The 25,493-nt window shown below is 45.2% G+C and overlaps 2 protein-coding genes across 3 annotated transcripts in view; one reads left to right on the top strand and one right to left on the bottom strand.

Annotated features, from left to right (window-relative positions):
- EVA1C (eva-1 homolog C) overlaps positions 1-18,357 on the bottom strand; it is a 30,720-nt gene extending 12,363 nt beyond the window's left edge. Inside the window, exons 1-3 of one of the 2 annotated variants that reach the window (XM_050331742.1) lie at positions 18,230-18,357; positions 5,634-5,830; positions 2,212-2,335 (exon numbers count right to left, since the gene is read on the bottom strand). In XM_050331742.1, coding sequence (XP_050187699.1) covers positions 2,212-2,335; positions 5,634-5,705 — 196 coding nt within the window. In that variant the 5' untranslated portion in view covers positions 5,706-5,830; positions 18,230-18,357. Of the gene's footprint in view, positions 1-2,211; positions 2,336-5,633; positions 5,831-17,455; positions 17,846-18,229 lie in introns of those variants that run through there. The other variant, XM_050331741.1, reaches the window with a different exon arrangement.
- Positions 18,358-24,118: 5,761 nt separating this feature from the next.
- Positions 24,119-25,493, top strand: part of URB1 (URB1 ribosome biogenesis homolog) — a 38,910-nt gene continuing 37,535 nt past the window's right edge. Inside the window, exons 1-2 of the mRNA XM_050332132.1 lie at positions 24,119-24,249; positions 24,440-24,579. Coding sequence (XP_050188089.1) covers positions 24,126-24,249; positions 24,440-24,579 — 264 coding nt within the window. The 5' untranslated portion in view covers positions 24,119-24,125. The remainder of the gene's footprint in view (positions 24,250-24,439; positions 24,580-25,493) is intronic.

The raw sequence follows: 25,493 nt of genomic DNA, 5'->3' as shown, positions 1-25,493 counted from the left end.
CGAGCTCATCTCCCAGTCAGAACGGCTGATCCCTCCTGGAGAACCAGCTAGAATCTGTATCTGGCCAAGGAAGCTCTTGCTGGCCTAAGCAGCCACTCTCCCTGTGCTATTTTACCTGCTCAGATCTTCCTTTTTAACCTTTTTACAGCAGATGAGGCCAAGGAGAAGAGTTTTTTTTCTCCTCCCATTTTTTTGTCCTCAAAAATGTGAAAACAGGAAAAGGAGGACCCTGACTGAGCAAGAGAAAAGGGAAACCTTATTTTTAGAGAATGGTGTCCCTGTGAGTGGAGTGTGAGTGTTGGAACTGTAGAGAGCAAAACCTCCTATCTATTCATTAAAAAAAATTATTGTTTCATCCAGAATAGAACAGATAAAACAATGGATTAATATTCTTGGTAACAGTTCAGTTTCTTCCATTCAAGCTCATCAACAGACACAAGTTTAGGTCTAAAAAAGAGTTACTTTAAAAAAATACCTGACCTGCTGCAGATTGTCACTTCTGCAGAAGCACCTGCCATACCATGAACCCATAAAACTCATGCCAAAAACCAAGGGCTGACAGGCTAAAGCTGTGCTCTGTGGCTATGGCTGTGCTGGAGGGGCTGTGGAAGCACAGACAACAGAGACAAACTCCCAAGTGGTATCAGGCAGGGGACGATTTCAGCAGAGATCTCTGCAGAGATAGAGCAAAAATAATTCTAAATCGAGGAAAAAAAATGAGGTATTTAGGCAATTGCTTAAGTGCCCACTGCAGGAGACTGCAAAATATACAAGTTATACTCAAGTGATTTCCTGAGTAAGGATGTTTTCCACTGCCAAGCCTAACAATATTGGTATCTTACCTACAAATATAAATTTCCTGTCACGAGAAATCATGTAGTTTGCACTGGAATTGGATTATTTCTCAATCTTGAGGGCAGCACTTGCTCTTAAATACATTTTTGACCAGCTTTTGTAAAATTCAGACCACAGAAAATACTGTGTACTCAAAGAAGCTCATTTCCAATGGGGAAAAATATTAAGCAGCTACTGAAAGTAACAAATAGGTTCCCAATTCACTTCTGATTAGTAAAAAGAGATTTCTAATGTCACAGACACAGCTATGGCATTCAAATCCATCTACTATTAATAATGCACTAATTGCAATATTTTAAAAAAAATTAAACTCTTGATATATTAAAACAGATAATGAAAATTTTAAATTTCAGGCACTTCTTTCCCGCTAACGATTGGCCCAGTGTATCCCCCCGGGAGTTCTTGTGTCAGTGCTTTGCCAAATGTACCATCTGCCTCTTGTCTCTCTCTGCTGTGACTTCCACACCCTGCCCGTATTGGCCCTTCAGTTTGCCTGTTCCACCAGTGGTGTCTCTCTCGATGCTCTGGTTAAAGAAAGTGCCTTTAGTGCTCTCTCCTGTGGTTGTGGGACAGTGTTCCTGGGTTGGCTGGTGAATCTACCCGTAAATCATCGTTCAGCTGTGTTCTTTGGGACCCATTTCAGCCACGCTGGGGATTAGCTGCCAAAAAAAGGTGAGCCCCCAGGCTGCTGGGGCTTGTTCTCATATACAATAGCAACAAGGAAAACAATAAAAAACACCAATAAATGGAACCTCTTAATTGTTCTTGCACTTTCTTGTGTTTACAAACAGGACTCTTTCTGAGGCAGGATTTGTTCCTTGACGCATCAACATCAAACAGCTGCACAGATCACAGGTGATTCTACAACAGACCCTGTAACAAAGTCAGCATGTCTATCCTCTGGCCATTATTCCGTAAGTGGGAGGCATTTTTGAATCTTTGAAAGCTTTGAGCCCAGTTCCTTTAAGTATTTTTTACATATTCCTCACTGTGATATCCTCTGCATCATTTGGATCCTTAACCCAAGCACCTGGTTTTGCTATTCATCTCTGTCTTTCTAATATGATGTTATCATTGCTATTTCTCTAAAAATCATTTCCAAAACATTTTCCCCTTCTAGTCCGATGTCTGACAGATGGCCCTGCCAAACTACACTGGTCATGACAGTGGCTGCAAGCACCCTGAAACTGCAAATACAGTGAGAGCTAAGGTAAAGTAGAAAAGAACAATTTGCTATCAATCCAAGAGCCCCAAAGCTCCACATAGATTTATGCAAAGCCTCGTGCAGTGGCATTTTAACCAAAACAAGCAACAAAACACACAGAAAAACACATTTGCCTGATGTCGATTACTTACTAGGTTTGCATTTAAAGGAGACAAGGAGGGATTTAGTGGTTCCTGGACACAGATCAGGCCCAAAAACCCGACTATTGACAAGGAGTTGGCAGGATCTCAGGTTTTGGCATTCATCCAGTACTTTCTAGAACAATGGGCAAAAAGGATAGGCTTGAAAACAAGGTATGAAGCTATACAGCAATGAGAACACTTAGTTGCGCTTTGTTCTATACAGGAGAGAAATCACAACTTTTTGGCTATAAACATGCAAGAAACATCTGTATCATTGGACCTAGGCCATATCTCCACTGGACTTGCAGTCATGGCCAAGTTTATGGGATCACATTCATCACGGCAATGCTCACAGCAAATTAGGATGTCACCAATTTACTATTGTTTGTCTCTTTTCCCTCTGCCCCCAGGGGAGTCAGGCAAATTTCCCTGAGTGCCACTACAGCCTTGGTGATGCAGAGAAAGAGGGAACACACTGACCCTCCAGCTTTTCCCCTGAGTGTGCCTAAGACACACATTCCTGAACACATTTGTGGGAGTGCAATGTCCAGGTGGAGCCTGGCAACTCAAAAAGAGATCCTTTTAACCATTTCGTATTGATCGACACATGTACCTGCTCATGCTCTGTAATAAACTTCACTTGAGGGAGTTCTAACTAATGGCTTGGTGTGCTGAGGGACACTGAAGCACAACCCTATGTCTAAGCCATGTGTTTGACCTCCTGCTGAAGGGACGTTTCCTTCTTGCTTGCAGTTAAGACACATGATCAGATATTTGCTTGACTTGCCACTTGAGCAAATTTCAGAATTGGTTTGATGGGAAAGCACGGATGTGCCTGTCTATCCTCAGCCTCCTTGTCTTGTTTCGTGGGGTTTTTAATGCTGTTGTTCTAAGGCCGTATTTACTCCAAATTTATTGGCCCAGCAATATATCCTGGTTCTCGCTGTGCTGCTTCCCCCGGGAGTGGCAACAGAGAAGGACAATAAACAGGTCAGCAGTGCTACACACAAAGGGCCATGTGGGCCCTCTCCAAGTCCTGCAGAAGGCCTGAGTACTCCTACTGCTCACACTGATGCTCCCACTTCATCAGTGGGTTTGGAACTGCAGCTGCGGAAAATAGGAAGACATTGCCCAAGGTGAGTCTGTGCCCAGCTTTTAACACAGTCACAAACCAAAGCACCTAAAAAAACCCAGTTTAAATGCAACAATGTACTCAGGAAATTCTTACTCACCTTCAAAGCTCAGTTTAGAGAGGGCTTTCCTGACACCATTTTTTGATAGTCTGTGTTGTTGTGCCCAGGATTTTTGATGTTTAAAATCACAGCAGGCAAGGAAGGTGACAAGGAAGGTGTTATCCCCAGGTCACCCCACTCTTAACAGGACTAACTGTAAGATACCATTCTGTGATAATTTTAGGTAGTCTCATAAAATCTATGGGAATTTTTGCCTTGTTTCTCACCAGAAGTGGTCTCAGTCATACCAAGGGGCCAAATCACAAATTTACCACTGTGATAGCAGAACCTGCATTCCTATTTCCAGTCTGAGAGAGTTGGCAGTGGCTGGATCTCTGCTGTCATCCCTGGAAGCCATCCCTCCCAGCAGCAATGACAAATTAGCAGTTACATCCTGTAATGCTCACATTGGTAGAAGCAAAGGATTTGCTTCCAAAACTTTTTGAGCATTAAATGCACTCTAAATTAGAGTTTAAAAGGGAAGGGAAAGCACAGCAGGCTTAATTTTGTAAGTCAGTTCTTTTTTTACAGAGTTGCAAGTCAAACAAATAACTCCTCCTTATTTGGGATGATTCTGGAAGGGACCAGTGAAATAGAGTTACATTTTTAGCAAGTGGAGAGCTGTCCCCTACTGAGGCACCTTCTGTTTACACCTGATCTGAATCATCTCCTGTGCATCTGTTTGTATTTTCTCCTGCCTAATGCAAACAGCAGCAGCATTTTCTGTCATGTTGCTGTGCACAAGCACGCAGAGACAAAAACAAACAATGACACTCAAAATAGCACCAGGCTGTTAATATCTGGAGACAGATCCAGCTCTGCAGGGATCCCTCTAATGGGAGGCCGATGTAAAACGTGCCTGTTGTGCTTCCCCCCGGGCTGCAGGGCAGCATCACACCCCACTGTGGGACTGCAGATTGGCTTCCAAAGGGAAGAGGAGGAGGGGTGAGATCACTGGTACTCTAAGAAATCAGTTTACAAGATGTGTCCCTTCTCCTTGACAGAACAGGAACTCCCTGAGATGCAGAGCGTCTCTCGAGTTCACGGCCTCACCAAAATGCTTTCATGCCTTTGATCAGTGACAGTGCCTGAATTATGATGATAGTTTATACAACAGTTATCCCATGCTGTGTTTTTGATATTCAAGGAAAAACACTGCCCATGGGGACCTCACAAGCCCAAAATAATCACTGGTGTCACTTTGCTGTGGACAGTAAAATGACACCAAGGATGCATCTGGCCTACTGGTTTTGGTGGGGAGATGAACTTTCGCATGGCCCATAGGTAATGTTTGGAATGTCTTTAGAAACTGCAATACATTATGGGCAGTTATAAAACTTCCCCAGTACTGATTCTGGAGAAAGGATATTACTGTCAGACCATTCTGTAGAACTCTTCAACTAACAAGGGGCAGGAACAGCCACTCCCTGTTGTCAAGAGGGAAATGTGTCTGCTACAGGCACAAATGTTGCAAATACTCATCAAAGCTTCAGGTGTTCAGCAGAGCTTCTGTAGAGCATCTGCAACAGTTTCACCAAAAGAACATGTTCAAAATCCACTGATTACTCATTTTTGCAAGGATTTACTGACTTTGGCCCAACACTAGGCATTTTTCACTATGATGAAGCAGTGATAGGTCAGATCTTCTAAGTCTTGTTACAAAAGTCTCCACGAGGAAAGTAATAATTGATGAAATATACATGATTTTTAAACTGTTCTTAAGCAGGCCCAGCAAACAAACCATAGGATATTGCTGATACAGATAAGGTATTCACAGAAATGCAGATATCTGTGGAAACACTTAGGATTTGGTGTTTAGCTGTCACTGTGCCTTTTCAGTGAGGAAAGACAGGCATGGAACAAGCCAGATGCCAACCAGAATATCACTTTATGTCCAATGCTTGTATGCTCTCCTGGGGACAAGGAGGGCCTGTGTGATAGATTAAGATTGGTCAACTCAGTCACGACTAGCCCTTGATTGGAAAGGAACTATTTTAGGGAACTTTGAGAATGGGGTTTCCATTCTCAATCTACAAAGCTCTCCCAATCCTATGGTAATATCCTGCTGTGCAGACAAATCCTTTCAGCTGTGACACTTTTGATGGCAAACTCACAGAGGTACGGTGACATTTCATTCAACGCTGCGAACGCTTGCGTGGAAACATTTTGTACATCGAGAACCTTTACAGCATGGGGTACCTGCAAAGAGGTGGGTGCCACACAGTTCCTGGGTTCTGCCATCCTTGTTTTAGGCTCCTGAGTGCTGCACATGTGGGGGTCTTGCCCGTAAGACGCCGACTGAACGCTGATGGTTGAGTGCCGAGGGCAGTGCAGGCTCAGGTGCTCCCCGTCGCAGGCGTGGGCTGTGTGGTTCTGCAGGAGCTTGGTTAGGTAACCTAGAAAATATTCAGCTCTTACAACCAGCACAGGAAACGACAAGCTCGTCAGACAATAAGAAAACCACAATCAGTCTCAGGAAAGGGCACTGTAGTCAAGGTTATACACCTGGCTCACAGCCACGCCGTTCTGTGAATGGGTCAACCTTTCGTGCTCGGAAAGCTCGGGGCTGGGACACGTGGGGTCGTGTGGCCGTGAGTCACAGCCCTCCCAGCACTCCAGCGGCAGCAGGATGTGTTGTCATGGACAATCCCCGGCCTCGGGCCCTTGCCAGTCCTGGCTGTGCTCAATCCTAGGTGTGTCTGCAGAGGTCAGAAGGGGTATTACTTGGTTCTGTGGGCCAGGCTCTTGCATTCCAGCTGGCTAAAGGTACTCCTTACACCTCGTCTTAAAAGGATGCTCTGCACTTCTGGACTTCTAGGCAGTTGTGTTTCACTCTTAAGAATAATGGAGAAACCCCACCCCCAACATTTTCTTGTTTTCGTGGCTCAATAGGGAGGGGTGTATAATTAAAACAAAAATTAATTTTCTCAAAGAAAATATTGAAAAGGAGTTTGCTCGTGCCATTTAATTTCCACACTTCTGCCCTTTATAAACCTATCCCCAAAGACAAGCAATTTAAAAAAGTTTTTTAAATAGAAACCTAAGTACTCTAAGCAGAAGATATGAAAATTATAGAATTGTGAAATGATTTGGTTCAGAAGGGACCTTAAAGATCACCCAGTTCCAACGCCCTGCCATGGGAAGGGACAACTTCCACTAGGTTTCTTCAAGACCCATCCACCTGTCCTTGAACACTTCTAGGGATAGAATAAACATTTCAGTTCTCTGACATTTGTTCCAGCTCCTACTGTGTAACTGGATAAGGACAACCAGCTCCCCTATCAGTTACTAAGTCTGGAGCAAGGAGAAGCCTGCTCCACTACTACCTTGCTGTTCCCCATCTACACAGGAATCACGTAGATGCACCTTCTGGTGCAGCAAAGCTGTAGGTGAATTCCCCACCTCCCCAGCCTCAGTCTGAGCACTGGCACTGGAATCAGCGCACAAAAAAATGTCATGCCCTGTATGTGCAGTCCAGATCTCAAGGAGACCATGGCCAAGCCACAATCCTCATGGCTTCTCAGGGGTTAAACAAAAAAACCCAAACCCACAACCAAATCCATCCCCTACATTTTCGGTGTAATTGAGATCGCAAATAATTGAAGTTCCCTGCCAGAGCCACTCCTCTGCCAGCCCGCTCCTGGGAGGTGCTGAGTGTTGCCAGGAAAATGGGCCAAGTGCCCGACGGCACCCAAGCGACTTTGCCACGGCCTGATGCTGCAAAGGGGCCTCCAGTGGCCTTTGGGGCTGCTGAACACCTTTGGCATCACCATCATGGCATAAAGAGCCTCAGTGTCAGAGCATTCAGCCCCACGTGAGCTGTGGGCACTCAACACCTGCAAAGATACAGCCCGATATTCGTAATCATTTCAGTTCTGCAGGTTTTAAGTTACTTGGAAGCAAGAGTGCCATATACGAAACAGTGCAGTATTCCCTAAAGAATATCAGCTATGCTGTGATTTGGATGAGTTCCCTGGCATCTTAACTGCTACTTTGATCCTGCAAATTCCTAATCCAGTATCTAAGTACCTTTCGCCAACAATTGCAACTATTCAATCTTTTAAAAACAAATGCCTTTATAAAAATCTTGCCCTGATTCTGTTGGAGCAGTATGGTCCACTTGTAAAATCAGCATTAGATGGACTGGTGAGAATAAGGCATCAAGCTCTCTGGCCTTCCAAGCAGACATGACTCTGCTGTTACTAAAATACTCATGTATTTGCACACAATAAAGGATAAAAATAGTAATGGAAATTGCTGAAACCTAATGTTCTCTGATAAGAGGAGTGGTGGGTGACGTATGAGTATCTAAATCGCTCGTCTCACATGGCAGACCACACAAACCTGCATTTTTTATTACCACACACAGACCACGCAGACGTGGGTGGAGTAGCCCTTTGCAGCTCACAGCCCATGCTGAGGAAGAATTCCCACTCTAAAAATCACGATTTCCTCTTGCTCTTCCCTGGAAAACTCCAGGTTCTTTGCTCTCCTCATGCTAGCTCTCTGCACAAAACAGGGCACTGCCTGCCCTGCCCTCAGTGAGGGAATGACATTTTCTCAGCAACTGCTGCCTCTTGCCTTGTCCCAGAGCGGTGCTTGAGCAGGAGGGAGCCATTCCCAGGCTGCTTTCCCTCCTTCCCTGGGCAGCAAGGCCTTGTAGTCACCCTGGTAGGAGCTTCATCTCCTTGAGACCGTGAGTATCCCTATATTGCTTACTGAATTTTGCACAGAAACACGTTTTCCCTGAGGAAGCAAGTTCAGCCAAATGACAATGTCAGGTTAGGGGGAAAATATGGTCTTATCCCTATAATTAACACCAGCCATGATGATCAGAAGTGAGGGCATTGAGAGCGCCGTGGCTGCTCCTGAGGAAGCATCCTGTCGTCTCATTTGGTGTTTATGTTATCAATATCTGGGACTGGGAAATCAGAACACTTGTGAGTTATAGGGTTCCTTACCCTGAGCAAACAGAATCTTAAGCAGACCATACAAAAAAAAGCTGAGATGACTTAATGTTGTTTACTTTCCTCATTGTTTTCTGGGTTGTTGGGTGATGGAGAGGGAGGCGGTGTTCAGCTGCAGCAGTCACTTTCTCACGTGTTATCTGCAACGAGTAGGACAATAGAGCTCCTCTTTCTATTTTTCAAAAATAATAAATTTCACTCCTTAAAACAATATCAAACTTTATACAAAAAAAAAAATCCACTACTGTGAGAATTGTCTAAATTAAAAAAAAACCTTGGTAATACTGCAGTGTCCCAATAACATCTGTGTGAAAGCTCCAGTAGGAACTTTCCCATTTATCCAAGACACACATTCATAAGTGACGTATGGGGTGCTCTGCATACAAAATCATGTTCAAGACGTTACAGGCTGGCTCAGAAGTTAAGCCCAAAGAAGCGGGCAACAAAAAGAAGCCCATTGATTTGAAGGCCAGAAGGTGTCATCCCACGCAACTGTCTGCCTAACCCAAACTACTCACTCTTTGTAACTTTGTACTGAGGCTCAAAACACCAGTGCAGAATCCAAGCGTAATCCTTTCTTCCAGAATTAGCCAAATTAGTCACAGTTCTGTCTGTGGCAGCTCTTATTTAGCAATTGTGATGGAGGGCAAAATGTTACCCAGGAAAAACAGTGTTTATAAAATTCACAACACTGTGTTTCTTGCCTCATCATTTTATTCTTTTGTATCTAAGTGCACTGTAAACATCCTGTTTGAGTCATTATAGCCACACTTGATCTCACAGTCTTTTATCAGCAAGAAAAACCCTTGGGCAGAAGCACTGCTTATTCTACTCAAAGTAGCACAACAGCTTTACTCAGCAGATCCACATACCTGCTTAATAAATGCTTTTCCTGCATAGTCACTCATTTTGATTTCCCTCCATGGCTCGTTTTTCTTCAGTGTACCTTTTTCCACTGTTCTTCTCAACCTCATGGCCTTTGCTAGTGACCACCATCCTACTAACTTCATCCTTTCAGTTGTACTGCAGGAGATGGCATGAAAAGTTCATTTGCCATGCAAGGAAAGTATTTTTTGTATAATCACCATATTTTTTTCTATGATCTAAACCTTTTTTGATGTGAGGATAGATTTTTATTTGAAAAAACTAGTGATAATCTAGTTTCACTGATAAGCTACTGACCACGAAACCCCTTCCATTTCCAGATGCCTACTTGTGGTTTCAGAGCATCCAAATCTGTTGCTTTTCTTAGAATCAGCCCTTGACTTTTCAGTTGTCCAATTCTAAAGGAGATGAAGCTTATGAGATCATGACTTCTGTCCATCTGCCACTCCCTTATTCAGCTCAACTACTCTTAAGCTCAATGGCCAGTTCCAAGCCTGAGGAGTGCAGGGCTCAAAGAAACAAAGTTCCTACAAGTTTCGTGACAATTGAAGCCTGAGCTGCCAGGTCAGAGTAAGAACTTCCACTTTCAACTCAGTCTAAATGACTTATGCTGAAAGTCAACTGGCGGCTGGAGAGCCACAGGCCTGCTGCCAATGGAGCAACTTGTTTCTGCTGACCTTAGTGACAGATGAAGGATTAAGAAAATGCATAAGTTAGTAGTGAGAACGCTTTTGGAATAGTCTGGCAATCAAAGCAGGCATCAGTGATGAAGGTGTCTGACAGGATTTCCATGCTTTATCAATATGAAAGCTTTCCTAAGATTTCCTATTTTTTATTTCCCCTCATAGTCATAGCTCATGGATCATAACCATCTTACTGAACCTAACTCTCGTTGTGGGTTAAATCTGAGGGTCAAATTAAGCAAGAGCTTGGTTCCACTTAGGCCAGAGAAAGGATCAGGTAACCAGCAGATAATTCAGCACAAGAACACATTCAAGGTCTAGTCTGAACAAGGTTTAGCCAGTGAGCAGCAGCACACACAAAGAACCAAGCCATGAGCTTTTTCTGGAAAAGCAAAATGAAGACATCCTACAGAGACTTCTGTAACTTTTTGGTCACTTGTTTCTCCAGGAACCACACAACCTCTTCCCCTCTGTGCCACTCAGCTCAGACTTGCAGTTATGTGAATGAAACTTTTGTGGAGTGGGAAAACCCATCAATCCTGCACTCACAGTCCATGTGCCCATTCTCTGTCTCTCAGATCCTTCCACAGGCCTTCTCTTTCCTTCAGATCTACACTTTCATATTCCCTTGAGCTGTCTCCTAGGAGCTATGCTTATTGTCATTGTATCCCAGTGGCTTTCTGAGGAAATTGGAGAGATCCCTATGCACTTCTGTTTTCTCACTCACTTTTTATTTCCTTTTCCCTTTCCTCTGTCAGGATCCCCAAAGATTTGGGTCTGTAGCAAACTCCACACTGTGGTCAGTTTTTCCATGAAACCAGAGGGGCAAATACTTGTCCTGGGACCTAATAAGGAACTACAGTAGAAAAGGAAGATTTTCTGCCTCCTATCTAAAGATGCTGACCAAGGGGGATAATGCTGTTAAAGGAGACTGTGAGGCTCTTTCCCACCCTTGCCAAAAATCCCTCCTTTTGGCTGGAGAGAGGGTAGCCTCCTCTAGTGCCATTAATGGGAAGTAACAAGTGAAAGGCTCAGTGGGCAACTGCTTCTGGAGGCAGAATGAGAGAATCACTATGCCTAAGAGACAGAGAAGTCAAAATATTGCCAAAGACTGCAAGTAGGAGAACCTTAGGGACTAGAGGAAAATACTTCTCTGAAAACTCGGATTTATGAACGTGAACCTTCATGTTCATGTTCCCCAAGAAGGCCAGGGAGAACTGTTCATTGCCAGCTCAGAAAACAAAATACAGCTTTGTTGCAAGCAGAAATCAGACTCAAACTCCGCATTTCTTGTATTCCCATTTATATTTGACACTTAAAAAATCAGAAATCTGCCAGCTCACTGATCTGCAGTGCTATGATGGCTTTGCAGTAAAGTCCAAGCTAGAAAAGCAAAAATACACTCCAGTGCACCCTCATCACCTGCATGATTTTCTTTATAACAACATTTCTTAGACCCCCAACTCAGTTTTAGCCTGAAGAAATGAAGAGTTAAAAACTGCAAAATTATTCTGAAAAAATAATGTTTGTCTTCCCATCCAAGATTAAACATTATGAAGAAAAATAAACAAGATATTTGTGGGTTGAGACCCTCATCAAAAGCTCAGTGAAATGTGTGGGAATGCTTCCAGTGGCCATAGGCTTTCAACTAGACATTATATCATGAGTGATTTTTAAAAAATTAATTCTAAATTAAGAGTCAAACCTCACTGGTATTTAATTTGTTGCCAGAAGCCACACAATAGGCCTTTGAAGCAAAACTCCTAAAATGCCTAGTAATTCAGATGAAATGACTCACCAGTGCTGAACACATAAGGCACAACCACGCCTCCTCCTGCTCTTCAGCTCCCTTAGGACACTATTTTCTCTGTGTTTGGTAATATATCAAAATATTTCAATTTTAATTGTAGATTATGGCTGGCAGATGACAGAATTCTGATAAGTGTTGACTGGTCAGACAGTGCCTTCTCTGTCTGGGGACACTTCCAACAAAAGCTGAGTATTTATTTGGAACAAGTCTGTAACCCCTTTCTCTAATAAAGCTGAGACTGTTTGGAAGCTCTGCCTCACTGGGAAGGCTATCGGCAGCAGATGGAGTAGGAAGGCAGGGAGGAACTAACCCCTGCTACTCATTTTGGGAAAAAAAATGGCATATGATGTGTCAGGTGCCAGCAATCTGCACAGGGAGAACAAAGAGAGCTCCTGCCCCAAAGGTGTGGGAATCTGAACGACAGACCCAAACATGCTGGTCCCTGAGCAGTGAAGCTCAGGAGCTCAAGTTTCCCATAGGTTTGTGTCTCACATCTGAATTTCCCTGACATCTGCTGTAAGGGCAGGAGCATCACACTGTAACTCATTTTGGGAGAGCTTGTGGAGCAACCTCCTTCCTTAGGGATGGAAGTAAGGCCCAGCTGCTTATGCTCACAAAATGTGTAGGAACTCAACAGGACCAAAGCTTTTACTTGTCTAACAAGGATAATTAAATCTCACCAGTGGATTTAACAAAAAAATATTAGCACATTTAAAATATGATTTCATAAACTACACTTCCTCAGGAAAGCAGTGAGAACTGCAGGGACAGAGGTAAGACCTTGCATCTCTCAGCACCATGACCTCAACTAAAATCTCACTTCTGACACACACCTTTGTTCCACAGAACAAATCCCAGATCCAAGCCCACTCCACTTAGCAAAGCTTTAAACCAGACTTTGAGGTTTAACTCCCATATTACTGAAACGAAACATGATTCTAAAATGAAATGTTTTCCTTAAAAAAAGCAACCAACACTTTTGCCTGACTTTCACAAGGCAGTATTAAGAAGATGCATCATTGCATCACTCCTTTTAGCACTTCTTTAAATATCCTGGTTGGTTGAAGGACATGCTCCAATTGCCACGGTGAGTCAACAGAACTGACTCAAGGAAATTTATATAGGATTTTATCTGACCAACACAAAACCAGCAAGAAAACCTCTGCATCATTGTGGTTGGTCCTGATTGATCCTGCCACCTTACTACAAACAAAGCATTTGTTCGAGGCATTTGTTTGCTTTCCTTTTGCCTGGGGGCAAATCTGGTATGGGTGAAAGCCACAGAACTTAATGGAAACTTTTAATGCAGAAAGGTCACAGAATCAGATTGTATTTCTTGGGTGAACTGGTTTGCTTTTTCATTAGATCCATTTGTTTTCTACGGTTGGGTCAGAAGATCAAGTCTATGGAGTTAAAGTGATGAACTGCTCTGGAAGAAAAGACAGAAAAGTTGACACCAGCAGAGGGAGATGAAAAGGTTCTGCCTAAGCAGTGGTGCTTTTTCTGTTCACATCCAGAAAGTCACTCTTCAGCCCAGTTATGCAATCACGCAGTTACTTCATTTTTGATCTTCAGTTACAGCCACATTTCTTGAAAGCTGCCCAGAAAACCTGGCTGGGACTCAGGTAAGGAAAGGGAGATTGAGTGGTGAGTGAGTGAAGGAGGCCAGGTGAAGCCTGAGCCTGAGCTTAAAGGAGCATGGAGAAAAGAAAGAGAAGGAAGGGGCATCAACAAAGGGGAATGGGGGTTCCTCGGTGTTGCCAGGGAGAAGGAGTGTGTTTCCAGATAGGTAAGAGGTCAGTTCACTTTGGCAGCAGATGGGGAAAAGGTGGGAGAAGGAGCAGTGGTAGGACAGAGAGCCAAGGCCTTTTCCCCCTGTCAGCATGGAGGGCAGAGGATGAGAGAGCGAGCACCGATTCCTGCTATTGGGAAGACATTCAAAATGCCACCAAGCCCAGCCAAGCCACCTCTACCTCAGCAGCTGGACTTTCTAGAGCACCAGGACACAGGTGTAAGTGAAGCAGAACTACAATATGTAAGTTTCCTGGTTTTCCCAGCTCCTTATTTTTGCCTATTTTGGGAACCAGTCCTTGAACATAAAAGAGTTGTGAGGAAGTGGCTGTCACGATGCCTTGATTTCTTGAAAAATGACTCTTCTGACAGTCTCCTGGGAGCCCAGAGTATTCAGGATTTTAGTTCCCAGAGATTGGAGAACTAGCAAAATTCACAGCAGTCTTCAGCCTCCTGGACTGGGACCTGATCTGAGATGTGAAAGCTGCAAGTGATCACTGAGAAAAGCAACGGCAGGACAAAGCTTTGTCAAGTAGAAAAGAATAAATAAATATTTTGGTGAAAAGACATGTTTTGAAGAGCAGGCATGAGGGGAAGAGAATTCTGTAGCTGTAGGATCACACCAATATGCATGAAGATCTAAGGAAAGAACTGCAGATTAAATATCTCTTCTTCCAAACCTTCAGCTTTCAGTTTCAAAATTGGCACAAATGCTTGGATTCCACATTTAAAAATTAATCACATAGAGGACTGCAGACCTCAGAGCACATCTCCACTTTCAGTAACCCATTGAATTAATAAATATAGAATGATAGAATCATTAAGGCCAGATAAAACCTGCGAGATCATCAAGTCTGACTTTTAAATCTGTTAATTGCTGCCACCAAACTACTGGAGAATCATAGATTATGCAGATCTTTAAGTATGCCATGCATCAACAGTACTTCCAATACTTCCTACCATTAGAAAGAGAAACTACTGAGTCATTCCTCACAGGGCTGGATTTTGAACTGCTGCTGGTGTTTTGTTTTAGAACATTTATCTTCACTAGAAAATACCAATTCACATATCAATCACGAAACACTATTGCACCATGAAGAAATGTCTCTTTAAAAAAAAAAAAAAATCCACCAAGAAATTTTTTTTTTCATAGTTAAAAGCTGGACAGATGAGAACAAGAACCCACTGCTCTATATCCTGGAAGGGATACAGACCACAGATACAAGTCAAACATAAAAAATCCCATAATAATAACCTTTCGGTATTGACACAAACTGTTCCCTGCTCCCCTTTTCAGAACACTGAAGGGATCCCAAGAGGGAGCATCTTTGGGTTGTTCCAAGCAAGCAGCTGGGTCTGATGATGAACAAACAGGCTCTGGGCAGGTTAGAACTGCTGGCACAATTTAACCCTTGCATAAGGAGAACAACAGAGACGACACATACAGGTGTTGGAACCTGGCAGCAGTCTGAGAAGAGATTCTGGAAAGCTGAGGTGGAGAGAGGGGGAACAGAGAGGAACGGAGTTTGGGCTGCTGGGGAAGAGACCTGATGCTGGAAACACACAGAGCAATAAAGGCAATGACCCAAAAGAAGTGTGTAGCTGGTAATCTGAGTATGAAAGCCTGAAGTGTGAGAAAAGGAGGAAAAGCTGAAGTAATTTGCCTTCCAATTCTCTGTGCACTCCTAAATTCCCGGTATCAGATCCAATCCCACAGAACACACTGAAGGGGCAGGTCACTGTTCCTTTTGCTCTGACATGGACTGCCGGTGGAAACCTGTAACCTCTGCCTCCTGGAAGCTTTGGCCTTGGAAGGGCAGGGTTAGACCTGGCCCTTTGCAGGAGAGGGGAAGTGCAGGTGGTTGGGTAAAGTAAGAGAAGCTTCCCACTCCTCACGCCTCGGGATACTGCCCAGCTGCAAGGCACTGTCCTTCAAACAGGGCAGATTTGTGTCCGTGTACACTTTAGGGAAATCATGTTGCTGTTCCTGCCACGGGAGGGAGCAAATAAAGAAAATCAACTCTAGAAGCTCATCTTGAACCTGCTGTTACAGAGCTCTTTAAAAGGCATTAAACAGCCTGGGGATGGCACTGCAGGGTGTCATCTCACCTCTGGCAGTTCTTGGTCCACAGCACCTCCTTTTGAAGCAGCTAAAATATTCTCCATATGCTCTGGATACCTTTTTTTTTTTTTTTTTAAAGGTTCCAGTAATACTTTGATCTTTTCTGTCATTCTGGATTAGATCTCCATGTTAAAAGTAAAATGTGAGAAGAATGTGTTCAAGCCTGGGAACTTCCCAGTATGGAAAGAATTTTCGAATCTGTTTTCCTTTACTACATCTTATTTACTGAAATGTCTGCATGACATCTCTCTGGGGTGAGCCAGAGCTTTTTTCTCTGGTCATTCTACCTATTTGGAAAGTTCAGTGCACAATGAATACTGAATACAGCTGTACTTCTGAAATGTGTCTTGGATAACCTTATCTAAATAACTTCATTTGAAAAGTGAATGGACTTTTGTGAGAGGAACTGTCCTAGATAAAGGGATATTTTTTAACTCAGCAGCTATGTGAAAGGGAGAATTTGAACATTTATTTTATGTTCTTGCAGAGAACCACCATGTGATTCCAAAACTAACATCTACAAATCAGCAAAAAAAAAAAACCATCAAAGAATGAGACAGCAAGAATTTTAAAGCCTTTTACATGTGAAAGGAATCTAATACACAAACTGTAACTTATCAAGGATGTCATTCTGGTCTTTATATTTGGTTGCTGCCTGCTCAGAAATGTTCAGGCTTATGGAGCTGGACACAATAATAAAATGACAAACTGTATTTTCCTATTGCTGACAAAATAATTTCTACAGAACTCTCACCACCATTTTGAACTGTAATAACATGAACTGTATTAATATACATAACAACAAATTTGGGCTATTAATTATATACTAACTTTGTGGCTGTGCTCTCCACTGGCTTTTGGAAGTTCTGCTCTGTTCACTAAGGGTAAGGTTTGCTTTCTGCCCAAGAGGCAGTTCCTTAAGCTTCCAACTTCCAGGAATGTGCTATGTTCACTGTGACATATAGAAAGGGGAGAAACAGCTCTTCTCAATAACTTTATAGCAGCAGTGGGATGCCCTGGAGCACTAGGAAAGGTACAAGAGTGCAGTCTTCTCAAACAAAAAATAGAGATTGCTTCTTTGTCCCAGTGGGAACAAATCTTCCCAGTTTCTGCAGTCATTTCAATTTGCAGAGATGCAGCAGCCTCGCAGGGGTCACGGCTGGGATCTCCGGGTGACAACTGGTGCCTCTGCTCCCTGGCAAGGGACTCCTCTCATCGCGGCGCTACGAGGCTTCTCCCCCGGCAGAGAGAAGCGCAGCACTTGCTCGCTATCGGAGCTCAGGACGGCTCCCTCAGGGCCCGACTTCAAATCTCCAGGAGAAAGTGGGAACCTTTCCAGGGACTTCCACGCACTTTTGGTCAGGCCCTGGCCGATCCACGCGCAGCGTTCCCACGGCGCAGTGACAGCTTAGCTCCTCGCGTCCCTCCCCACCTGGACCCCCTGGAAGCCCTTAACCCTCTCCTGCTCCCTGCCCTCCTTCCCAGCACATCCGACCCACGCTCTCCCCGGGGTGCAGGCCCGGGACACGGCCCGACAGAGGGAATACGGAGCACGGAGCCCGCCGGGAATACGCAGCTCCTGGCGCCACTCCGGGCGGGGAGCCCGGGATCCGGCGGCCCCTGTCCGGGATGGTGGGGGCACTGCGGGACGCAGTGAGGGGGGCTGGCAGCCCCCGCCAGCCCCTGCCCGCGGGGTGCCCGACCCCCGCCCAGCCCTGGGCTCCCCGCAGCCCCCGCAGCCCCGCTCGGTGCCCGCCCCGTACCTGAGAAGTCGGCGAGCGCCGCGACCTCCGCGCCGCACACGAGGACCAGGCAGGAGAGGAGGCGGAGGAGCCGCCCGGGCTCTACCTGAGCGCGGCGTGGGAGCTGCCCCGCACCCCCGTACCTCATGGTGCGGGAGCGGGCGGCGCGGGGCGGGGGGGCAGCCCCGCAGACTCACATGGCGGGGGCCGGTCCTGGCTGGCGGCGCAGCCCCCCCGGCCCGCCGGGCGCCCTCGGGGCTGCCCCGACCCGCGGGAGGAGGAGGAGGAGGAGGAGAAGGAGGAGGAGGAGGATGGCGAGGGCGGAGCGGCCCTGCCCGCGGGAGCGGGTCCGGCCGGGACGCGGGGGCGGCGGGGAAGGTACGCGGGATCCCGGCGGTGCCGCGCCTGGCACTGCCCCGGGCGCGCATCGTGCGGCCGGGCTGACTCAGACCCGGGGCACCTCGCCCGCCCTCTCCCGGCTCTCCCCACCCCTCTCCGGGCAGTTCGCGGTCCCGGCACCTCCCTCCTGGCCCAGCGGCTCGATTTCACCTTCTCCCCTCTCATTCGTGGTCGGCAGTGGCTGGAGGACTGTCACAGAATTACACGCACAGCCCGACTCGTGACATTTCCCTGCTTGTGTTTTTCCCAAGACAGGTGCAAGGTGCTCCCCATCACTCCCTGTGCTCCGCAGCGCAACTGCCCTGCTTTCCCTGCTTCAGACCCCGTCTCTCCTCATGCCAGACCCTGCCAGGTTTGCTGCTCCAGCCCAACTCCTGCCCTTACACCTTGGCTCACCTGTCTCCGGGGGAATCCAGCTGATAGCTAAGCCTTGCAGGATCTCCGGACGAGGGATTTCAGTGAGCAAACAGCCACTACCTCTTCCATGCTGCAAAAGAACTTCCCCTTTCTCAGTTTCCTCTCCTCCCGTTTTTGCCCGACACCACCTTATCACAACCAGTAGCTATACAGCTCGAGTTATTCAGCGTAGCTGAGTTCTAAGTGTGTAGGCTTGGCTTAAAGCTTTCACTGCAAAGTGAGAACACGTCTTGAAATTACTTTGAGAGAGTTCAAGTTGTTCCCTGAGATCTTTTGTGAGAATGAAAAGTAAACCAGTGGGAAGTTCAAACAAAACGTCATGACAACCTGCTAAGCCACCTTCAAATATAATTTGGAGCTCCTTTTAAGGTATGAGAGACTAAAGAGAATAAATCAGAACACTCATTTCCCAGTTCCTGTAAGAGCTGCCCTCAGAAAAGGGAGCCTAGAACCAACATTGGAAACGGGGCATGAAAGCATCTTCTGCCCTGGGGCTGTGGTGGGGTATAAAACTAGCAGACACTGTTTACATCCTGCCATGCATGTTCACACACCTTTCTCCTGAAAAAAAAAAAAAAAAAAAAAAAAAAAGAAAGAAAAAAAAAAAGAGTGGGTGGGTGAGAGATGATGGAACCAAACTAATTCTGTTAAATCCGTTCCTCTCCTCCTGTTCCAACTGAAGTTGGATCACATCCAGGTGTGAATTTCCAAACTTTGGCACCTGTTTCTGGAGGTTACACTGAACTTGGACCAACTTGACCTTCACGTTTGAATCTGAATCCACTTTTGTTCCTCACCCTCTACCTCTTCACACACAGAAAAACACCTGGGCAACACAGTTATGCTTCCTTAGTCTTGGGCAGATAAGAGCAAACCAGGTTTCACATGAACCTGTCTGAGGTCAGGGACATTCCATCAAGCTTTACTGAACTCAGATAAATGGGATCAAAGGTGCCAAAATAACAGTATAAAACGGCTCTGAAGCATCTGCAACTGCAAACACAGATGGGAAGAGGGAACAGCAGCTCTGCCAGGTGAGGCTTTTCCTTCTGGCTGCTTCAGATAAGGACAATGTTTGCCTCTGAACTGAACCTGTTACCCTCTGCCTTCCAACTGTGGTACTGGAAGGAGACTTGCAGAAGTCTCCAGCTACTCCTCTTGTTTTGCACAGATTTTTACCCCACCATGAAATAAAGCACTGGGGGGCATATTTGGATCTTCTAGAAAGGTGTTTAGATGATTAGGGTGAACTTATCCGTCTACCCCAACTTCCCACCTGCCATAACTACATATCTACCATAATTTCAGGTTCTTGGAATTGCTTGGTAATCTCTGGAATGTAGATGTCAATGACGGCAACTCAGTCCTCTGTGAGTGACTCTGAGTACACAATGGATCTGTGAAAAGTACATAATCAATGCAGAAGAATATATAGAACATCAAAAATCACTGGGAAATATCCTGTACTCCTGCTTGAAAGACTTTAGATCCATTAGGACTGTTGCCTAATGAAAATTTGTGAATCTTCTCTTCCCAGTGAGAGAACATTTCTTCTAGGCTGGTGGTGTTATAAGGAAGGACCATCCCGTGGTGCAGGAATGAGCCTGGTATGCTTTTGGCACTGTGCAGGTACAATCTGCCTTTTAGGGAAGTCTTCCTGTGGAGGAAAGCAACTTATGGACACTGTGGCTGACAGGAATTGAAGCTTTCAGTAAAATGGTATTGATGTTTATATATATATATGTATATGTTTGTATATATATATATATATTTCCTCTGAATGGGGGCTACTTTGCTATTTGACATTAACCTAAAATCTGTAATATTTTTGGTAATTCCTGCTATGGGGTAGTGCTTAAACAGTAAGCTCAGAGACAGCCATGTAAAACACAAAGCAGGATGGGAGAAGGTATTTATCCTGATGTGCAGAATGTGTCTCTGTGCCATAGCCTTGAAAGCAGCTTCTACAAGCTGGCAGTGCTCAGTAGTTGGAAGACAATATAACTAATCCAGACATGTTCAGCATGTAGAATCTCTCAGCCTTGGCATTTCCTCATTAGCAACAGGAGTTAGATTCCGTTTTTTTTTTTTCCCCCAAAGAAGAAAATCATATGAAAGTCCCTAAGTTAGAATCCAGGTTAGATATCACATCTGCTTCAGACAGTTTCTCTCCTTTGAACTTGGGCTGAAAAGAAACCATTTCACAGTGTCAAAAATGCAGGAATTGTGCCTGTTGCATGGAAGCTTTGCAAGAGCAAAGCCAAAATCTGAGTACTTAATTCCCCCCGCCCCATATTATTCATTTTTCCCTGAACTTCAGCCAAACTTCCAATTTGAAACTCATATCATGGCTTAGTGTATGGAAATTCCAATAAAATGAGTGCTGTCAGTTAGGAAGTAAACAAAGTGAAATAATAAAAGACAGTTGAGCTAGATGGACTGAAATTTTCTATTAGTGAAAAAAAATCACAAGATCTATAGCACAGTAACAAAAGTTGTCAGAAATATATAATCATAGAAATACTTTTACACACACACACACATATACATATATATACTTCTCCCCATTATACCTCCTACTGCTTTTTCTTCCTCTTTTCTCCCCAATATTTTTGGGGAGATGATGTAAGTCACTTTCATTCTCTTCTCCCAGAATAAAGTTTGCAAGAAGTTCACTAATGTTCTCATTGGCTTTTGGGGGTAAACAAACAAATAAAATCGAAGCACAGAAGCCCAGGATTTTCCCACATTTTTAAACATTTTATATTCCAGCATTCTGACACAGATGGAATCTACAGGACAGTTGAAACTGCTATCCTCTCCCTGTTTCTATGGAAATCAGCGTCAGACCGCTTAAAACAAAGCCCATGCTTTACAGTAATCACTAAATGGCAATTATTTAAAATAACATAGCACATTTTTCACAATTCAACCCCTATTTCTATGGACACAAGAATGAAAATAGTGGTAAAGAAGCCTCTCTTGGGATTTCTAATTCTAAATGTGTTTTGGATGTTGTAAGTTCTCACGGGGTGCTACAGATTTTAAGTTCTAACAAGATGTTCAAGTGCGCAGTAATTTGAACTTGAGAGGACCAATTCTGTGAGCCACAGGGAGGAAACATTCTCCTGCATGCAAGTAGAAGTTTGAGTGAATACAGAGTACAGTACTTCAACCAGCAAGTTTAGAAGGAGGGGAAATATTTGCTGTTTTCTGCCATTTTTTGCCTTGCTTCAGAGAGAGCGAAGTTAGCTAACAAGCACTGAGTTTTGTGGTCATGAGCCACTTCTTGGCAGAACTAATAATGATGTCATAGAGACCCCAACCACTTCACAAGCAAGTAAGATGTAACCCATGAAGCTTTTCAAGACAATCTCCTTGTGTTTCATTCCGAACGAAATCTCACTCCAACTTCCTCACCACACGCAGCAGAGAGGTCCCAGCTCCTCATCCTCCCGAGCGCTGCCAGTCGTGCTGGCACTTCTCCTGTACACAGATTATTTTTCTAGCAGTGCAGCTGGCACTTGTATAGACACGAAGTAAGAGGCATGTCCCATCTCACAGAGCTTACCGCTGGAAACAAGAGAAAACAAGACCTAAGGTGGCGGAAGAAGAGACGTACCAAGAGAAAGGTCCAAGCTTTGTTGCTCTTGCCCTCTTAAAGGCATCTCTCATCACTTCCTGATGTGACTCTTACCCAAAAAGGCTTTGTGTCTTGCTTCTCAGCTTAGGAAGGACATTAGGACAGGGCTGCTGGGTGGACCACAGTCTTGGGAATCAGTTTGTTTTTTTAAGTGCCTTATTATGGATTTATGAGGCTGCCTTTGGCTGGTTGTTGTCACTGCTTCCCCTTGAATATGTATTAAAGCTAAGATTTTCCAAAATGACTAACGACTGTGTACTTGACATTTAATACAGCAGCTTTTTAAAGCCACAGAATCAATGTCAAAGCACTGAAAAAGTGGTGGCTTTTTGCAGGAGCCTTGAAAAAGTCATGGCTCAAGGTCTCTCAAGTTAGGTATGGAAACGAATGGAAAACTGGTAGTATTTCAGAAAGGAATACGATTATATGTTCATCTGGCAAGAATCACAGAAGTATACTTCAATTTACTGAAAACTGGGCAGCTCAGGAGTTACTACTTGACTCATCCACTGCTTACATCTGTTGAACATGTAGGCACAAAAGAGCAGATGAACTCTGTCTGAGCCTGATGTCTCAGTCTCAGTCTCCATGAATGCAGCTTGCCAAAAGACAGACCTGGGGGAGTAAAATTGTCATAGATATAATAGAGAAAGAAAAGGACATGGGTTTGCAAATGCACAACAGCAGAACATGTAAGTAACCTATCTTGAAGTGAAATCAGCAGTGAAACCAGCCCTCCCCATCCTAATTAAAGCCTCTAACAGCTGCTGAGGCAGTGAGGGGAGAGAATAACTGAACTTCAAGTTGAAATTAAAAGACATTTTCACTAGCCTTTTGCAGTAATTTTTTTATAGTAGATCTCCTATGAAAGATGGTGTGATGGTAGCTCTCAGGTTTGTAAGCCTGACAGCTAGGATTTTTACCTTGAAAATCTCAATATAGGTACTTCAAGCCTTTGAAAAGCTATGCTAAATCAAGGTGTGGTTTTTTTTTTCCCAGTTCTATGAGCTCTAGCCTTCCTTTTCACCTCCTCAAAACCAAAGAAACTCTCTCTTGAAAATGTTATGTACTTGCCATCTTCTATGCCTCCCAATTTTAGGAATTGCAAATGTACTTGTATATCGGTTTACCTTCAGTTAAGTTTCAAGAAAACTGTAACATTGAAACAAAGGATTCCCATCAGCCAGAACAACCCACCAATAATGTTATATGGAAGAACCGAATATTCTGTGTCTTTGCATAGAATTTGCTAGACTGGAGTGAATTCCAAAGATGGTACTGCCATCTTAACAAGCAGAAAAATAGTTGGAATGTACTGAGTCTAAATATTTCTGGCAATAGGAATTATTGGCAGAGCGTGATGTACCTCGCAGCTTTTTAGCCTTGTTCTACTAAGTAACTTTTAAAAAGCCCTTTTACCTAATATCTGGCAATTCATATTTTCACATTTCCTTTTTTTCCCTCCAGTCTCATGTGCTCCTTTTATTTAACCCTTTTGTGCCCTCTAACTTCACCTTTAGCCGGGTGGGGGTTGGTCTCTTCTCCCAGGCGGCTGTCAGTAGGACGGGAGGGCTCGGTCTCGAGCTGTGCCAGGGGAGGTTTAGGTTGGATATTAGGAGAAAGATCTTTACAGAGAGTAATCAGGTATTGCAATGGGCTGCCCAGGGAGGTGGTGGATTTTCTGTCCCTGGAGGTGTTTAGGGTGAGACTGGATGTAGCATCAGTGTTATGGTCTGGGAACCACAGCGGGGTTGGATCAAGGGTTGGACGTGATGATCTCGGAGGTCTTTTCCAACCCAGCTGATTTCATGATTCTTTATATTCCACCACCTGTTCTCAAAACACCGCAGCATCCTCCATCGACACGAAAGCATTTGTTACTCCTAAATCTGAGAGGGGCCGCGAATGTTGCGTTGCCCTCTTCTGGATCACGGTGGCTTTTTTACGGTATTTCACTCGGAACAACCCGGTCCAGTGGAAGGCAGGGGCGTGGAACTGGAGGAGCTTTAAGGTCCCTCCCAACCCAGACCACTCCACGATATCTATTTTTAACTCTTTTTGCCACCTTGCGCTCCGACCGCTCTGACAGCTCCTCCCTAGGAGTGCTCGGCCGGGCCGGGCAGGGGCAGTCGCCGGACCCCGCCGCCTGAGGGCGGGACAGCCCAGCCTTGCCCGCCCCTTCCTGCGGCCCGGCCGCGTTCCGGGGCGGTGCTGGCCGTGCCCGGGGACCGCATGGCGGCGAAGCGGAGCGCTCAGCCCGCGGCCGGCCCGCCTGCGGCCAAGCGCGCCCGGGACGATGAGTTCAATGGCACCCGCTTCAAGGCGCTGCTGCGGGACCCCGCGGCCGCCGCCAGCGGTGAGCGGGGCCTGCCCGGGCGGGGAGCGGCTCCCCGGGGGCTGCTGCGATCCCAGGGGGACCCGGCGGGGGTGGCGGTGACGGTGGCGGTGGTGTTGGTGGTGGCGGTGGGGGTGCCGCGGACACGTGCGGGCCCAGAGCGGGTCCCACGCGTGGCGGTGGCTCCCCGGGTGACGCTCCGGCTCTGCAGGGCTGGAGACCTTCGTGTCCGTGGCCAAGACGCTGCCGTCGCCCGAGGTGTACGATGTCGTGGAGGGATACGTGAAAATCTCCATGGAATGCGCGGAGATATTCAAGCTCCTGGACGGAGAAAGGAGGCCCGAAAGCGAAGTAAGCTGGGCGGGGGTTGTAGCTTAGTGGCTGGGAGCTGCGTCCCACCCTGGAGGGGAACCTACAGAAGGTCCCCCGGGCTGTGGTCACGGCCCCAGACCTGCCCAGACATCAAGGAGCGTTTGGACAGCGCTCTCAGGAGACACGGTGGGATTGTCGGAGTGTCCTGTGCAGGGCCAGGGGCTGGACTGGATGGTCCTTGTGGGTCCCTTCAAGCTCAGGATATTTTGTGGTTCTGTGAATAAATGCTTTGTGGTGTAAATAAAACTCTTATAGTTTAGTATGCTTTTGGTTTGGCTTTTTTTTTTTTTTTTTGAAGAGTCACAGTGGCAGAAACACTTATCAATTGGGAAATACCGTTTTTACTTCCAGGATGTTCCTGGATTTGATAATATGCACAACCAGTAATCTTGTCCAAATCGAGCTGTTGAGGTTCTTTAAATTTTATCAAAAGGCCTTTTGTGAAATAAGGGGATCAATAGAAGCAGTTAAGAAAGCATAACAAAAGTAGTCCAGTGACAGCAGTTGTTTTCAGATATCTAGACATATGCCTGATACATCAGTATTTCTAGGAAGTCACTGATAAAGTTGACCTCATTTTTGTCCTCTCAGCTGAGCACAATTTATCCTCACCAGACTATGGCAAATAAACAAAGAATTAAATAACTCTTTTCACTGTGAATGCTGAGGCAGCGTTGCTAACTTAAATCTGCTTACAGCATAGAATTGGCGTTCTTTTTAACCATCAGTTGTCAATCTTTGCCTTAGATTATAATTTTTACCTGTGTAATGACAACCTATGTCATGTTCAGTGACACGCTTTCCTCAAGATCCTTTTACTAATCGGGGCTAATGTATGTAGTCAGCACGGTCCCAATGCTGTGTGGACTCTGGATTCCTCCAGAAGGAGTTAA

Source organism: Myiozetetes cayanensis, unplaced genomic scaffold (assembly GCF_022539395.1).
Source record: "Myiozetetes cayanensis isolate MyiCay16 unplaced genomic scaffold, myiCay2020 scf5-8, whole genome shotgun sequence".
NCBI lineage: Eukaryota > Metazoa > Chordata > Aves > Passeriformes > Tyrannidae > Myiozetetes > Myiozetetes cayanensis.
This window is presented reverse-complemented; position numbering and strand designations above follow the sequence as displayed.